Source organism: Anolis carolinensis, chromosome 3, assembly GCF_035594765.1.
Source record: "Anolis carolinensis isolate JA03-04 chromosome 3, rAnoCar3.1.pri, whole genome shotgun sequence".
In the NCBI taxonomy this organism is placed as follows: Eukaryota; Metazoa; Chordata; class Lepidosauria; order Squamata; family Dactyloidae; genus Anolis; species Anolis carolinensis.
This window is the reverse complement of record NC_085843.1, coordinates 209112325-209129616: the sequence shown is the minus strand read 5'-3', so window position 1 is coordinate 209129616 and position 17292 is coordinate 209112325. Positions and strand designations below refer to the sequence as shown.

Here is a 17292-nt window from a genome sequence, read left to right as displayed (position 1 = left end):
TAAAGTCATTGTTCCGCGTCCTAGTCTCCAGGGCAGCAGAAAACAAGCTTGCTCCCTCCTCCCTATGACTTCCCCTCACACATTTATACATGGCCATTATCATGTCTCCTCTCAGCCTTCTCTTCTGAAGGCTAAACATGCCCAGCTCTTCAAGCCGCTCCTCCTAGGGCTTGTTTTCCAGACCCTTGATCGTTTTCGTCGCCCTCTTGTGAAATTGCTTAGTGACGATAGAAAAGAACCATTCTGTTATCCTAAACTTTAAATATGTTTTAATACAAAATGTACACAATAGGCCATACAAATATACATATTTTTTCTTCTTTTATCAAGCTTTGCACATACCAATTTTTCTTTCTTTTTGGTGCATCATTTTATACTATTTTCCTCCGAATCTACAGAATTTTCCTGTCTTTATACAAGTTCAAACATGTTACACCACGTTCAGTTCAGAATTCAGCCACTACTAATGAGATTCAGTAGCCGTATTCCCTTTTTAATACCACTTCCCCTTCTCCTTTCCACCATCCTTCAACCTTTGCTTTTAACAGCTTGCTCTTGACAGTGACAATTCGGCAGAAACTGGATTTAGGGTGACAAACTCCCTGTTGAAAAAGAGCCTGACAAGAAGCTGCTGATATTTTCTGAAAAGCTGTTGTCTTGTATTTTTAAAAAGGAGCTTTTATTGCTCCTCACTCTTTCTCATTACCATTTCCGTAACTCAGGCTCACTCTATAGAACCGCAGTACCAACATGACTTATTGAAAAGATCAGCAAAGAATAAAAGCCAAAGAAACACCATTCAAGAGAGGAAAATATGGAATAGAAAATATAAATAGGAATAAATAAAACAACTTAAAACCATTGGAAGCCTAACAGTCAAGCTGTGCCTTTGAAATAATTTATCCTCGTCCCTGACCCACATGTCTTTTAACAAAGGCAGCAAAAGAAAACACTTCTCTTTTTTTCCGATGAAGATGGGGATTGTTTTGGTACTGCTCTCCACACATAATGGCACATTTTGTAAGACAACTGTCAGTCCGGTGACACTTTTTTTTCAGAACTTGTCAATGGGGTTGCTCTTGTAGGAGTTCTCCTTCAGGCTGTTGAATATTTCTTTGGTGCCATTTTGCCACTGTAAAACAAGATCCATTGGTGTTTTCCCTTCCTGTGCAAGAACGTTAAGAGAAATTAGATTAATTTTCTTACGTTGGTACCTTCTATATTTTTCCAACATTACTGTGTTCTGGTATGGATGGTGATACAATTATGGTGCTGATAAATCAAGCCGGATCGGAAACTAAAAAACTCTGATCTTGAGCCAGTATATAAGTACCCAACAACAGGCTCTGATTGACAAGGGTGCTTCCCCGGATTTAAGTAATGAGACACAGGATGGTACACATCTGGGCAGCTAGAAAAGGGTACTGTATCTGGTCATGCCTGTGGGAAGAGGCAAATTTGTTCAGTTGCCAGGTTTTTCTCACTTCTAAAGTTTATACCAGCTTTGAGATCAGTAATGACCACACAACAGCATGTCCCATCCTTGTCCCATTCCCATCTTTCTTTTTAAAATACCAGTTTCCATTACTAGAAGTCTTCAGGTCCAATGATTTTGTATTAATAGAAGATGCAGGGTCACAAACCCTGTCCAAACAAAATGGATAGTCATCATAGGTTTTAAATTTTCATTGCCTCAATTTTCAGGGCTGATGCACTCTATTGTTGGGTTAGAAAGTGGCCCACACACCTGAACCTGCTTGTCTGTGATCAAGCATATTTATTTTGTTCTCTTACAATTATTTATCACTTTTAGCATTAAATCAGTGGTTCTCAACCTGTGGGTTCTCAGATGTTTTAGCCTTCAACTCCCAAAAATCCTAACAGCTGGTAAACTGATTAGAATTTCTGGAAGTTGTAAGCCAAAACACCTGGGGAACCACAGGTTGAGAACCACTGTGCTAAATGAAGGTTTGGAAAGTCAATGACGAGCAATATTTACCCCAGCTGCAAACCAGCACAAATTAGTGACAACTAAACCTGAATCCAATCAATGAAATGTATTGCACTTATTTTCGGTTTGTCCTTCATTCTTATGTAAAAATTTTGATACAGTATCACCTAAGTTGTCACAAACATGTTCCACTGTTACAGCCTTGATGAGGATTTAGGATTGATTTCTATGAGTTGTCTGTACAAGATTCCATCTGATCTCATATAAAAGATTTACTAAGCTTTGCAGCAGTTCATTAGGTAATGTACAAATATCATATGACTTTCAATAGCCAGAATGGGAGCCCTGTTAACTTGCATGAGCGGTAGCTGAACAGTCGGCATGTGGATTTTAAAAGCTCTATTTTGTGTACAAGTGCTTTTCTTAATCACCACATCTAATTTGTAACTATGGGGCATCCGCAATTCAGAATTTATACAATTTGACACCACTAACTACTATGGCTCAAAGCTATGGAATCCTCAGCTCTGTAGTTCGATAAGGCAGAGAAGGCCATGATTCAGTAATATTGAGCTATGGCAGTTAAAGTGGTGTCAAACTGTATTAATTCTACAGTGTAGATCAAGGTCCCTAAACTAAGGCCCATGGGCCAGATGCGGCCCTCCAAGGTCATTTACCTGGCCCCTGCCCTCAGTTTTAGACTTAGGCTCGCCCGAAGTCTGAAATGACTTAAAGGCAAACAACAACAACAACAATCCTAATTAACTTGACTATCTCATTGGCCAGAAGCAGGCCCACACTTCCCACTGACATCCTGATAGGTTTATGTTGGTTAAAATTGTTTTTATTTTTAAATATTATATTGTTCTTCCATTGTTGTTTTTTTGCACAACACATAAGATGTACAGTGTGCATAGGAATATGTATTTTTTTTCAAATGATAATTCAGCCCCTCAACAGTCTGAAAGTTTCAAGTCTGCTTGAAAAGTTTGAGGACCCCTGGCGTAGATGCACCCTAACTCTGACATGAACTGTATCCATGGAGAAAATACAGCTCGATAACTGTTTTTCTTGCAGATGTTTAATGAATGGAATATATATATATATATATCCCCTTTTTCTTCCTGAAAATGGTACACGAGGCCATTAAAATAAAATGCATAGGAAAACAAATACAATGAGTTCGAGGCCCGCTCGGAGCCTATGTTTGTTTGTCTTTGTTCTATGTTAAAAGGCATTGAATGTTTGCCTATATGTGTAATGTGATCCGCCCCGAGTCCCCTTCGGGGTGAGAAGGGCGGAATATAAATGCTGTAAATAAATAAATAAATAAATATGTGAAAAACACAAGTAAAAATGGAACAATAATGCATTCAATTAAAACCCAGCTTGACAGTCAGAAGCAATGAAGAGATTATTTGAAAAAGAACCTTTAAAATCTTTTTAGTTGCATATTTAGTCATGTTTCAATGAGGGCTATGAATGACTGTAATGCAAGCTTTTAACCTTCTCTGTCCTTCTCTGTAGTTGTTTCTGTGGTATGATAGGTACTGTTTCAGTGAAAAACCCATTGAGTAGAGCAACAGACTACTTACAGTATTCTTTATGTTTAGGTTGGCTCCGTACAGAATCAGAAGTCGAATCATTTTATAGCGATTCAGCCTCACTGCGTCATGCATGGGAGTATCGCCCTCCTAGAATAAGGAGAAAAAAGGAACATGTTGGGCTCCTCTGACATAAAACTGAGAAGACTTAACAGATTGTGCCCATATCTTCCAGCCACGCTCAGTAATAAAAAAAGCTGAGTACCATCATGGTGCTGAAGAGGAATATTAAGTGCTATGGGTGTTCTTTCTTAGAGATGACTATTTCCTTTCCAAAAGCTTAAGTTCCTAAAAGTTCTGGGCATTTATTTGGCGTGTTTCAAGAGCTGAGATGATATGCAAAAATCTAAGGCAACCTTCTCATAGCTACTCTCCCTTGGCAAGTAATCAAGATCACAAGCAGGAAACCTTTTATCAAAGGGGCAAGCGTTGATTTGCAATTTGTCTTTTTAACTTTGATGCCAAGCTACAAATGATTCCGTAATGGGGGATTGTAAAAAGAGTTTGTAGACTCATAACTTTTGTGGACACATTTACAAGGCAGCGTCAAAGGGTTTAGTAATGCTGTGACTTCCTGAGATGGGGAGAAACTTAGCAATGATGTCCCATCTAGTCAGGCAGCAGGAGGGCAAGTCCTTCTGATTGTAAGGAATTCAATGTGGTAACATTCCCAAGCCAGTTCTGTAGTATTGGAAAACATCCACCTTGACTGCAGCATGCTGTGTAGATGGAAGTGATAGATACTTTTGCTTGTGTTGCCACTTTGAATATTGTCGCAGGACTCCCTTCCTCCTTAACATATACATTTTGAGGGCTCTAATCTTTCTAAGGGGCCCTGGTGGCACAATGTGTAAAAGCGTTGAGCTGCTGAACTTGTGGACCAAAAGGTCCCAGGTTCAAATCCCGGGAGCAGAATGAGTGCCCGCTGTTAGCCCCAGCTCCTGCCAACCTAGCCATTCAAAAACATGCAAATGTGAGTAGATCAATAGGTGCCGCTCCAGCAGGAAGGTAACGGCACTCCATGCAGTCATGCCAGCCACATGACCTTGGAGGTGTCTATGGACAAAGCTGGCTCTTAGGCTTAGAAATGGAGATGAGCACCAACCCCCAGAGTTGGTCACGACTGGACTTAACGTCAGGGGAAACCTTTACCTTTACCTTAATCTTTCTGATTGTGTGAGGGCCTTTGATTTTTCAAAAATGTTTTTCCCAACAACATTGTTACTTGATATGGCTTGTAGCCAGCGGTGGCTCCTAGACTGGATGAGTAGCTCTCTTGTGTGGTCCATGACCCATCTAGCTCTGTAGATGAGCTTAAGGTAAAAAGTAAAGGTTTCCCCCTGACATTGAGTCTAGTCGTGTCCGACTCTAGGGGTTGGTGCTCATCTCCATTTCTAAACCAAGGAGCCGCCGCTGTCCATAGACACCTCCAAGGTCATGTGGCCGGCATGACTGCATGGAACACTGTTCCCTTCCTGCTGAAGCAGAAGCCTTTTTTAGATGAAGTTGACTGGGGTGCATGCAGGCTAGTCTACTAACATCTTGAGGCCAACATGTTCCCCATTCTTCTAGATTAGGGCTTCTTAAACGTTTTCCACTTATGGCCCCTTTCCACCCAAGAATTTTTTATATATAGATATATAAAAAGGTATAAAGTCAAACATTTACTTATAAACCAGCATTTGCAAGGCTTGTTAAACACTGGCTGTGTTTCTTTTTTGTGGAGTGCAGGTGAAACATTTCCTACAGACTGCTGCAAATTGTTGTTAACAGAGTTGTGTAAATGGGTGGTGTTTAGAAACCTTTTACTGTTGCCAAATTTTCCTTGACCCCAACTTGGAGCTAAGGGCCTGGACACACAGTTTAAGAAACTGTGTTTTAGATGAATTGCCCAGAAGAAGTTTATCAATATACTCACTCTGTCTTTGGCATTGAGGTCTGCTTCACAAGCGATGAGATGTTCCCCACATTCATACTGTCCTGTCCTTACTGCCACATGCAAAGGTGTGCTGAGCAACTAATGGAAAAAATATGTGTAATTAATAGGTCCTTGGCAATATGTACTAATATGAGAAATAAATCTTGATTGAAGGCAGAATTCTCTGCAAAAAAATCCTAAATCCAGTAGACCCCTTGAATCAATTGCTGAGGACCTCAACACTGATGTGAATCCTGTTGATTCAATGGATCTTCTCTTGTTTAGATTAGCGAGTGGATTTAAGCCATAGCCTGCAAAGTCTCCTTTAATCTATTCCCCCCACCAAAAAAAACCTTTTGGCAGTAATTGTAAAATACCTTATCTCTTGCATTCCTGTTGATTCCTTTGTTTAGCAAGTACTTGAGGACTTCCACATTGCCACCGCGGCATGTCCAATGAATAGCTGTTGATTCAAGCTACAGCAGAGGAAAAGGAATAAATGGAAATATCAATCAAGTGATAAACAGTTCATTTGGGTATGTGAGTGTGTGCACAATTATTTAGTGTGATAAAATATTGATCAATCTTTCTTTACTCTGACAAGAGCTCTTTAACATCTCTTGGAAAAACACAATGAGGAGATGATGCAATTTCCATTTGAAATAGCTCATTGACACAAACAAGTCCTTGCATACTACTTAAGAGAATGATAGAGATGTAACTGTGCAGGAACTGTGGGGTTGTGTTTACAATTTGTGCTTACCATATCTTGCAATTCAAGTTGTGCTCCAGCTTCTACTAACTTTTCCACAACTGCCAGGTGTCCTTCAGAGCATGCTCTGTGCAAGGCCGTTCGTTTATACTGTCAACAGAAACAGTAGCAACCATGGTTAATCATAAGCTTTCCCTTTTCCTCTTTGCAAATATAGATATATCTTGTATAGAGTGTGCCAGCAAGGGAATTTTCAAACTTTTCCATTCTTACTGCAGCAGAAGACTCCAAATAATAATTAGCATAAGGCTTGAGCCCAGATAAGTTTAACTGAAAGTGATTCGTAATATTTGGTGGTCTATTTCATGCAATCCCCCAGAAACAGAATGGGGAGGAGGGAACTGAAAAGCTGGGCAAAATGGACCAAGAGAGTCAGATTTATTGGCTACTGGAGAGGATGGAGTTAGGTCTGCAATATACGGTCATCCTGGAGAAAATGGGATTACCTGCAGCATCTTTACTCCCTCCCAGGTAGTGAAGTGTCCATTTCTTTTTGGAAAGTTCCCTAGGCTCCTCCTCCAGAGAGGGCCCTGCTGGGAACTCACTTTCCCAGCAGCACTTGCATGGGGCGGGCATTGAAAAGTCTCTGAGTTTCTCTTGGAGCACAATGGGAATTGAAGTTCTTCTCGCTCTCTGTTTCTCAGCCAATAGAAGGCCTGGTTGTGTCCATGCTCTGATTGGCTGAGAGTGGACACAACCAATGACTACAATTCCCAGAACCCTCTCTTGCAATTTGTCTTATTTAAAAAATGTTATGGTAAAAAATTTAAATATTTTTAAAAAATCAATAGATTGGTGAATTGTTCTAAAACTTGGTAAGCCTGCAGTTGTAAATGGGGGTCTAAAACAAAGGTAGGTTTCATGCAGATAAGTCTTAAAATGGCTGAGGACTGAGCCTTTAAAATTTTCAATTGTAGCCAATGGGCCAAATCTTTGCTGAATGAAAATGGCAACACTCCTCCTAATTAGAGTAACTTCCCAATAAACAGAATGAGGGGTTAGCTGAAAACGGACCTCAAAACTGCATGCCTTTTGGCTGATTTGCACTAGCTTAGAACTATAGAACCAGATAGTTTGAAGACAATATGGTTCTATTTTTTCTTTTCTTCTCAGTTGTGTGTACAAAAACTCACTGCACTTATAGTTGTAGTTTTTATCCAAGGGTTGCAGGCCAGCTTGGTATATATACAGTAGGCGATACCTTTCATAAGACATATTTCTGTGTTGAGAAGTTGAATATGAAACATTGGGCATGATTCACATAAAACCTAAGAAAGTTGTTTTAAGGGATTAAATCCCCTAGACATCATGGCCTTGGAGAGAATGTGAGAGTTTGGTCCTGCTGAATTCATATGCACATACCTCTGCAAGCTCAGGAGTATATAGCAAATGAGATAGTGATTTATTTTGGTATTATGCTATTTTATGTTGCTGCAGACACATCATCAAAGTTTCCATAGATAAGCAAAAACTAATACAGGTAGAAGAGGCATGGGCAAAATAGGGCCTGGGGATGTGGACCCCTGGGCGCTTACCTCGGGCACTCGTCATTTTCTTCATCCTCTTGGCATAAATACATGGTGGCCTGCCATGTCCTTATGCCAAAAAGATGGTGGAGGAAGGCACGTAGCAGCTGAGAGCCCTCTGGAGTGCTTTCAGCCACCGTGTGTCTAATCCTCCTGGCATAAGGATAATGCCAGGAGGACAGCTCGAGGAAGGTACGTGGTGGCTAATAAGAGTCCTCTGGAGCACACTCAGCCGCTGCCTGTCTCGCTCTCCTCTCGGCATAATGCCAAGAGGACAGCCTAAGGATCGGGGAAGCCGGATGGGAAGGAAAATTGGGGCAGTTGGCATGTGTCCTGTCTTATTTATTTTTATTTATTTACAGCATTTATATTCCGCCCTTCTCACCCCGAAGGGGACTCAGGGCGGATCACATTACACATATAGGCAAACATTCAATGCCTTTTAAACATAGGACAAAGACAAACAACATAGCTCCAAGCGGGCCTCGAACTTATGACCTCCTGGTCAGTGATTCATTGCAGTTAATTGCAACTGGTTTGCTCTCCCGTCTGCACCACAGCCCTGGGTCTTCCTCCTGGCATTAGGATGGAACTAGCAGCTCTGTCCTTATGTGAGAGGACAACCTGAGAATGACCTGGGCCCTGCCCTGTCTCCTCCTGGCCCAGCCCTCCCGGCTGGGCCCACAATGCAAAAAAAGTTTGCCCATCCCTGAGTTAGAAGGCTGGGACATCAGGAAGAAGGACTCTAGCTTATATGTTCATTTTCTAGCAGTAATGGTTGCATGATGTTTTATAGGAAAGCATTCAGCCATATGAGTCCACATGTTATCTGAAAGGCACTTTATCTGGAAGAATGAGTCTATAACCAACTATTATTGGTGAAGTGTGCTTTGTATATTGCCATAGAGTCATTTAAAAAAGCAATATATGATCAAATATGCATTGTACAGATGCCAACGTCAAGCAGATACTTTTTGAGACATATGTTAGCTTATATAAATGTATATACATAGCTCATGGTTATATACTAGGAATGTTATATATTTTTCGCTCCCACTTCCTTTTCCCCTTCTTGGTATTCTTATTTTAAAAGTTAATCAAACAGGAAAAGCAATTAATGCTATTCCTTCTGAGAGGCTGGGATATTTTTGAGCTTGAAAGATACTAGTGTCTAGATAAAGTCAAAAGTCCAGGACCAGAATTTTTGAAATTCACACATTCATATATACCTTTCTGAGGAAGCAGGCACAAATACATTATAAATGAACTTGCCTCTCTCCAGGGGAATTGGAAACGGTAGTGGAATGTAGGTGGGAAATTCAAGATCTGTAAAGAATAGCTTTCAAAACCTTGCCAAATTAAAAGTCCAAGGTCTTCTAAAGAAAACCATATCAGGCAATTTCATAGACATAATAAGATGTGCATTAGAGCAGGTTTAGAATGGAAAGTGAATCAATACTCTACCTCATCACAAACATTTGGATCCCCTTTGTCTGCTAAATATTTTTCAATAACTGGCATCTTGTTCTCCAAGGCAGCCTTGAAAAACGTAGGGACATCCACAGGTTCTGTCTGAAAAGAGAAAGAATTAGTGTCAGAATGGTATGCTTTGGATGTAATCCCATAGAAACCAACATAAAAGAACATGTATTAACTTACTATAACTTCTTGCTCAGGCTTCTTTACAACAGGAACTTTGACTTTCTTAATTTTTTTCCTTTTTTTCAACTGGATGATTTTTTGAAGATCTTCCAAGCTTTCAAGTTTTGGTCTCTCCTCTAGTTTCTTTTTCTTCAGCTGAACAAAAGTAAGTAAGTAGATAACTTTAGATAACACTACATGGAAATTAAGGAAATACAAAGTACGGAAATATCAGTTTCAAGAGATTTCAGAGATCCTTTAGGATTCCTTTTTAAATACCGCAAAGGAGATGTTATTTCAGGCTCTAATCTTTTGGACTGTTATGACAGAAGTATATACAACTATAGTAGAGTTTCACTTATCCAACAGAAACGTGCTAGCAGAATGTTGGATAAGGAAGGATAATAAGGAGGGATTAAGGAAAAGTCTATTAAGCATCAAATTACATTATGATTTTACAAATTAAGCACCAAAACATTATATTTTACCAGTCTGCCACTTGTTTGGGAGCAGGGCGGCATTTTATTGTTGTTGGGCATGTTGGCCCGCTGCACGTTGCTGCCTAGAGAAACAGCTTTGAATCAGGGTGGGAGGCAGACTGAATTGGATAATACAGAACATTGGATAAGCGAAGGTTGGATAAGCGAGACTCTACTGTATCTCATTCTCTTTAATGCAGAATTGGGCCAGAATCAACATGTTATTCATAAAGAGTCTGGACATAATGTTGTTTTGTCCCTTCAAGTCATTTCCAGTTTATAAGACATATCTATTGTTGGGGTTTCTTGGCAAGATCTGTTTAGACAGGATTTTGCCATGCTTTCCTCCAAGAGTGAAAGTTGACTTGCCCTAGGTCACTCAGGAGGTTTCCATGGCCAAGTGAAAATATCAACCCCGTTCTCAAGAGTCATAGTCCAGCATCATAGTCCTGCCTACCATACACACCAGGAAATAGTTAAACGTTCCTTGGAATTTAGCCTAGTTAGAGCTGTTTCAGAATGTGTGTCAACTTGTATTTCGAGCAACAGGCTACAAAGAGCATAGCAGTGTAGCTGAGGATTTTTCAAAGAACAAAGTGTTAATGAGTGTGACTATAAGTGACAGAATCCAGCTCCCAAATATAGAAGGTATTGCACTGAACAATCTGTTTATTGAGGTGATTTTTGATTAAGTAGTTTCAAGGCACACCTTTATTGCAAACTCAATTTAAAAGCATGTTGGAGGTATGTAGCAAAAGGTTCTTATTCCAAAACCTTTAAAATCTGTCAGGTTTCAATCCTTCCTTAAATTCAGCACTGTACTGTAATTCTTCATTTGAATAATCCATCATCAGTGCAAAACTGTAAAATTCTAATTGGCAGGCTCGTGATAAGCTGTTACTTCAAAGGCAAAAGTCTGCTGATTTCAACTTACTAATGTCTTTCCTATTTTCACCTTGGGGGGGGGATTGTGAATTGGGATTTTGCTGCCCTAGACATTAGCCTCGTTCTCAAAGAACAAAATAGTCAAACTGCTGTTGTGTATGAAAGCTTGATGGTAACTCTATCAGTACTGTACTGAAGGGTTACAAAAATGTGGTAGTGAAAAGTGGTGGATAAGTTTGTGATAATACAGGGATGTGGACAATACAGGGATGTGGAGCTGGGTATGTTTAGCTTGGAGAAAAGAAACTAAGAAAACACCATAGCTATGTTTAAACATTTGAAATGAGGTCCCATTGAGGAAGGGATAAACTTGTTTGCTGCTCTGAAGACTAGGACACAGAGCAATGGATTCAAATTGCAGGAAAAGAGGCTCCATGAAAACGTTAGGAAGAACTTCCTGACCATAAGAGCTGTTCAACAGTGGAATGTGCTGCCTTGGAGAATGGTGGGGTCCCTTTTTCTCGAGGTTTTTAAGCAGAAGACTATTCCTATAAGAACGGTCTCATTGTTTGTGTCCTACCATCCGCCTGGTGTCCCACCATCTTCCTGAGATTATCTTGTTTAGATGGCCAAAGGAATTCTGACCTTTAGAGCTACAGAAATACAAGGAGATGCTCAAGATATAATTACATACAAAAATGTTTATATATTTACCTCGGCTTGTAGCTGTTTCTCCTCTGTGTAGGTCAAATTCTGTCGTGGGAGCAGGTGAACATTCAACGTCTTCAGATCCTCATGTTTTTCTAACCTCACAGTAGCTTCATATTCTCCATGTTTGAAGTCCTCTGGGAGAAAATCACCTGTCTCTCTGCCTTCACTCTTTTTGCCAGTCACCTGTCAAAGGAAAAACATGGTGTCAGAGTGCAATATTTTGCTTTATGACCCACTGGAAGGGGACAATAATTATACAGAATGGATAAGTGCTGCCCTTGAAAAGCACAGGGAGAGGAGTTACTTGGTAAATAATGGGTTGAATCAGTGGTGTCCAACATTTGGACCTCCAGCTGCTTGGGATTCCAGCTCTCAGAAGCCCTGTCTAGCTTGTCCAATGTTCAGGAATTCTGGGAGCTGAAGACACCTGGAGGTCCAAAATCTGAATATCACTGAGTTCAATATATGGCTCAAGGCAACACAGCTGAGCTGATATAAGATGACATGAAGCAGTGTTTACCATGTTCCAAATTCTCAAGAGTTAAGAACCAGCTTACAACCCAACAGAGTTGGCCCTATCATTATGCATGGTCATAAGCAGAATGAGGCTATTTCTTCACTAGTAAATTGTGGCAGGAAGAAAGATGTTTAGATGCTGGGGTATTGATGAAATGGTGCAGATACATCATCATGATAGACTAAAAATGATAATCTGGAATTATAGACAGATGATGACAGATTTGAAGAGCGAACAGAGCCAATAAGAACTGAGCTGAGATGTCTGTCATTACCATAGTATGGACTTTATGTTGTGTGGGAAGGGAAAAATATTGTACCGAAGCTGTCAAGACACAGAGTGCCAGGAGGAAATGAAGCAAAGTGGGCAATGATCTGAAAGGTTGTTACTTGAGAACAGAGTGTGCTTGTGAATGAAATATGAAAAAAAAAACCTTGGGGATTTATACTGAAGCAAAACAATACAAATGGGAGCCTGCAAGTGGAAAGCTCTCTGTAGCTTGGAAAGGAAAAAAAAGTGAGCAGACATAGGAAGGTTTTTTTGTGCGTATCAGGAGCGACTTGAGAAACTGCAAGTCGCTTCTTGTGTGAGAGAATTGGCCATCTGCAAGGATGCTGCCCAGGGGACGCCCAGATGTTTGATGTTTTTACCATACTTGAAGGAGACTTCTCTCATGTCCTCACATGGGGAGCTGGAGCTGATAGAGAGAGCTCATCCAGGCTCCCTGGATTTGAACTGGCAACCTTCAGGTCAGCAACCCAACCTTCAAGTCAGCAGTCCTGCTGGCATAAGGGTTTAAACCATTGTGCCACTGGGGGCTCCCATAGGAAGGTTGGGAGTGGCAAGACCAAAGATGCACAAAGTTGCATCTTTGGTTACAGCACGCATCCTGGCTTAGGAATAGAACTAACATCTGCTAAGAAAAGTTTCTTTTATGGACTGCACCTATGAAAATCCTCTGGCCAGAAGTGCCAGGGTCCCAAAAAGTTGTAATTCAAAACAGTAACGATCTCCAGGCTCTGGACCTATCCTGCAGAGTTGTAAGGAGGTAATCCTAAGGATCATACTAAAGGTGAATGATGGCAGGGCAGAGCTCCACTTATTGATTTGAACTGACCAGACAGTCATTGGATAGTTACAGCTTGCACCTAGTAACAATCTAATTAACAAATCAGCTTTGAGGAGAAAAAGAATAAAGCAAGGGAGAAGGAAAATGTTTCAACTGGATATTTCAGTGTTTGGAACAGAGAGAATTTGGAGACGGAGGCATATGTGAAGCAGCAGGCTGTAGATGGATCCAGGGGCAGAGTCCATTGGTAGCTTCCATGTTAGTGATGAATCTGCTCAGAACTATAATCCCAAGTATTGGTCCAACAATTGAATAGTTACTTTAGAGACTGAAACCTTGGAGGAATTCATCACTCCATTGATATGAATGCCACCAATTGCCACTGAGCAGAATACCCCATACTGACTAGAAAAAAGCATATCTGACTGTAATCACAGGTAGTTTACAGGTACCTAAAATTAATAATATAATAATTACTTTATTCTTATATCCCACCACCATCTCCCCAGGAGGACTCGGTGCAGCTTACATGGAGACTAGGTCCAGTAAAGCAAGTTATAAAGTGACACAGTTATAAACAAAGACAATTAAATATAATAAAATAATAAAAACTAGAATATAAAACCATCATAAAAAGACCTCAACCAAACAACAGGCAACAATAGCTGAAAATGGTGGGCATGTTCAGAATTAAAGGGTGGGAATTTTAAAAAACCCTTTGTATTCTACCATTGGACCTATGCTATGTTCAGTCAGCCGGTCCAGTTAGTCCATATAATGAATCCTGTTAAAATTAGATGTGGCTCAGCCTCAATGAAGCCAATGACACAAATGAGCTATCAGCAATACAGCTTTCATTGCTTCCAGGGGGTTGTAGTCATTACTAACTTTATCTGGACTAGAGGTCAATGGCTGGGATTGGCTGCTTTGGATCACCCTAGAGCTTAGGTAACCCTAAAGGGATTTTTTTTTTTTGTATTCATCCTGTCTCCTGTAGACTGGCAGACTCCTATGCCATCTGGTTCTGAAACTCTCCATGTGACAAGGGAATCTCTCACCATGCCTAAAAGTCCTTTGGGTGTTCAGAATGAATGGTATGGGTCCTTGTTTCTGGCTTGTTCACAACTACCTTATCACTAACAACGCATAGAAAATTCAGCTTCCTCAAATGCTCAGCTTGCATGGTTATTGGTTGAATGATCATGTAAGTGTGTGTGTGTGTGTGTGTGTGTGTGTGTGTGTGTGTGTGTGTATATATATATATATATATATATATATATATATATATATATATATATGTAATTTTAGGACATACACATACACAACATTTACAATTCCCACACTACCACGAGGATCGTTTTCTTTTACATATTGATCCTTTTTGAGATGATCCTTATAGATTTACATACTATAACATTTATAACCTATTTCTTATGGCCTGATCTCCATAAATGGTAACATCTCCAAGTTCTGTTAGGAGCCACAGATGTATTTCCATGGTAGAAATCAAGGCACTTATTCAATACAAGCCCTTTTGGGATCAAAGCTTCATAGCACAGTTCTATCGGCTTGGAAGTCCCACTGAATTACAAGAGGCATTCTTTCAGAGTTTTTTTTTTTATCGTGTCAGAAGCGAATTGAGAATATATTGCAACTCACTTCTTGTGCGAGAGAATCAGCCGTCTACAAAGACGCAGCCTAGGAGACACCTTGATGTGTTACCTTCCTACGGGAGGATTCTCTCTTGTCCTCGCATGGGAAGCTCACCCTGGTAGGTTTGAACCACCGACCTTCAGGTCTTCAGGTCAGCAATTAGCCGGCACAAGGGTTTAACACTTTGCGCCACCATGGCTCCCTTCCTTCAGGAGACTGTATAAACCAGGGGTCCCCAAACTAAGGCCCGGGGGCCGGATGCGGCCCTCCAAGGTAATTTCCCTGGCCCTCGCCCTCATTTATAATATAATATTTTCTATCAGTTTTAATAATATAATATATTGTATATACATATAATATTGATAATAATATTATCATTTTATACAATACAATAATATTATATAATAATATTAATTATATGTTATATATTACATATAATATTACAGTATAGTGGTATACTTCAATATAGTATAATGCTAATATTGTGCTATGCTAATAATATAATATAATATATTGTATGTACATACAGCTGCTCTGAGTTCCCTTTGGGGTGAGAAGGGTGGGATATAAATTCAGTAAATAAATGTAGTAAATGATTTTGGACTTAAATAAATAATTCTGGACTTAGGCTCGCCCAAAGTCTGAAATGACTTGAGGACACACAACAACAACAACAACAATCCTAATTAACCTGACTATCTCATTGGCCAGAAGCAGGCCCACACTTCCTATTGAAATCCTGATAGGTTTATGTTGGTTAAAATTATTTTCATTTTTAAATATTGTATTGTTCTTTCATTGTTGTTGTTGTTGTTTTGCACTACAAATAAGATATGTGCAGTGTGCATAGGAATTTGTTCGAGTTTTCCCCCCAAATGATAATTCGGCCCCTCAACAGTCTGAAGGATTGTGGACCAGCCCTCTGCTTTAAAAATTTGAGGACCCCTGGTATAAACTGTCAGCTATGAACCATTTCTTTCCGTTCAGATCTCTAAACAATAATCCTGGCAGCTAATCCTGTTCAGTTAATTAACCCCTCTGGTAAAGCAGTGCATTTGAGAAAGATTTTGCAAGACAACTCCTGGATATTTGGACAATAATTACAGGAAATACCCATGCCGGACCTTTCCAAAGACGCAACCTTCCAAGAAGGCTCCTATTCCATTTGTTTACTACTAACACTGCTAAGTTTAGATAATACATCAGACAGAAGATGCCGATTCAGCCTATCTACTTACAGACACTCATACCCATTATCTTCTCCAACATTGTTAGTTCCAAATTAATCTTACAAACTTGGCTTTGGTAAGAACATAGATTACTTTCCAGATATACCAATCTGTATAGAACAGTCAGGTGTTTCAGATGCGTGACTCCATTCACAATTTTTTTGACGTTTTGTTGTGAACCGTCTTGGAGGTCCCAATATGATGAAGGAACATTATGTATATGAAACAGATTTTAAACAAACAAAAAGAATTATCTTTCATCTGGGAAACAACCCCTTTTCCTCCTTACTAAATTGGTGCAGCAATTTAAACCTCTGAGTTGCTGAACTTGCTGACTGAAAGGTTGGTGGTTCATATCCAGGGAGTGGGGTGAGCTCCTGCTGTTAGCCCCAGCTTCTGCCAACCTAGCAGTTCGAAAACATGCAAATGTGAGCAAATCAATAGATACTGATTCGGCAGTAAGGTAACGGTACTCCATGCAGTCATGCCAGCCACGTGACCTTGGTGATGTCTACGGACAATGCTGGCTCTTTGGCTTAGAAATGGAAATAAGCACCAACCCCCAGAGTCAGACACGACTAGACTTAATATCAGGGGAAAACCTTTACTTTTACCTTCAAGTACTTATAGGAGGGGGGATACAATGTCCTTGTGCATCAACATATGTGCACACTTTTACCTATCTAAAAATAAATCATTATCCTCAATAATTTCAGCAATTTTCCTGTCTGCTTGAAGCACTTATCAAACCTTATTTTAAAATTCCTGACAACAATCTTATGAATATAGTTATGCTCATAAAATAAGACACAATATAACCCTCATGCCTGCATAATGTAAAAAGTTAAGGCTACAAAGTAGCAACTTTCCCAAGACCATTGTGATGAGATTTAAATTATGGCTTTTTGGTGCAAAGCTTATACTCAACAATTACAACGATTCACAGAGACAATTCATATAACCACATCATCAGATCATATGTGACATAAGTAAAAACTTGATCAAAATGCCCAGCCATGTTTCTGTTTCTTGTGTAATTAATTCATAGCTCATATAGAATACTTGGCAAAAGTGTGTGATACCTGCCCACAAAACGCAAACAATAAAGGAAGAATAGCAACCTAAGGGAGTGCTGTACCTACCAGTTCTTCCACGCTCAGCATCATCATGGTTACAGCCAACTTATCAAAAAGAGTTAACACTGTTTGGTACTTCTTCCGGGGAAGATGCCTCCTCCCACTGCTATCCAAAACTACTTTGCTAAATACGCCAATCCCGCTCAGCTTATATATCTCTGCAAAAACTTCTTCAGAGTGAGATAATCTTCCAACCTGGGA

General features: G+C 39.9%; 1 protein-coding gene across 1 annotated transcript; it reads right to left on the bottom strand.

The window, feature by feature from the left end:
* Window positions 1–252: 252 nt before the first annotated feature.
* Window positions 253–17284, bottom strand: ankrd1 (ankyrin repeat domain 1). The gene is made up of 9 exons (XM_003223773.4): window positions 17098–17284; window positions 11491–11670; window positions 9431–9568; window positions 9236–9343; window positions 6237–6335; window positions 5851–5949; window positions 5474–5572; window positions 3547–3645; window positions 253–1165 (listed from the first exon to the last, which is right to left on the bottom strand). Exons 1-9 carry the CDS (start codon window positions 17122–17124, stop codon window positions 1055–1057), a joined length of 960 nt encoding a protein of 319 aa, XP_003223821.1. The 5' UTR covers window positions 17125–17284; the 3' UTR covers window positions 253–1054.
* Between the last annotated feature and the right edge of the window lie 8 nt (window positions 17285–17292).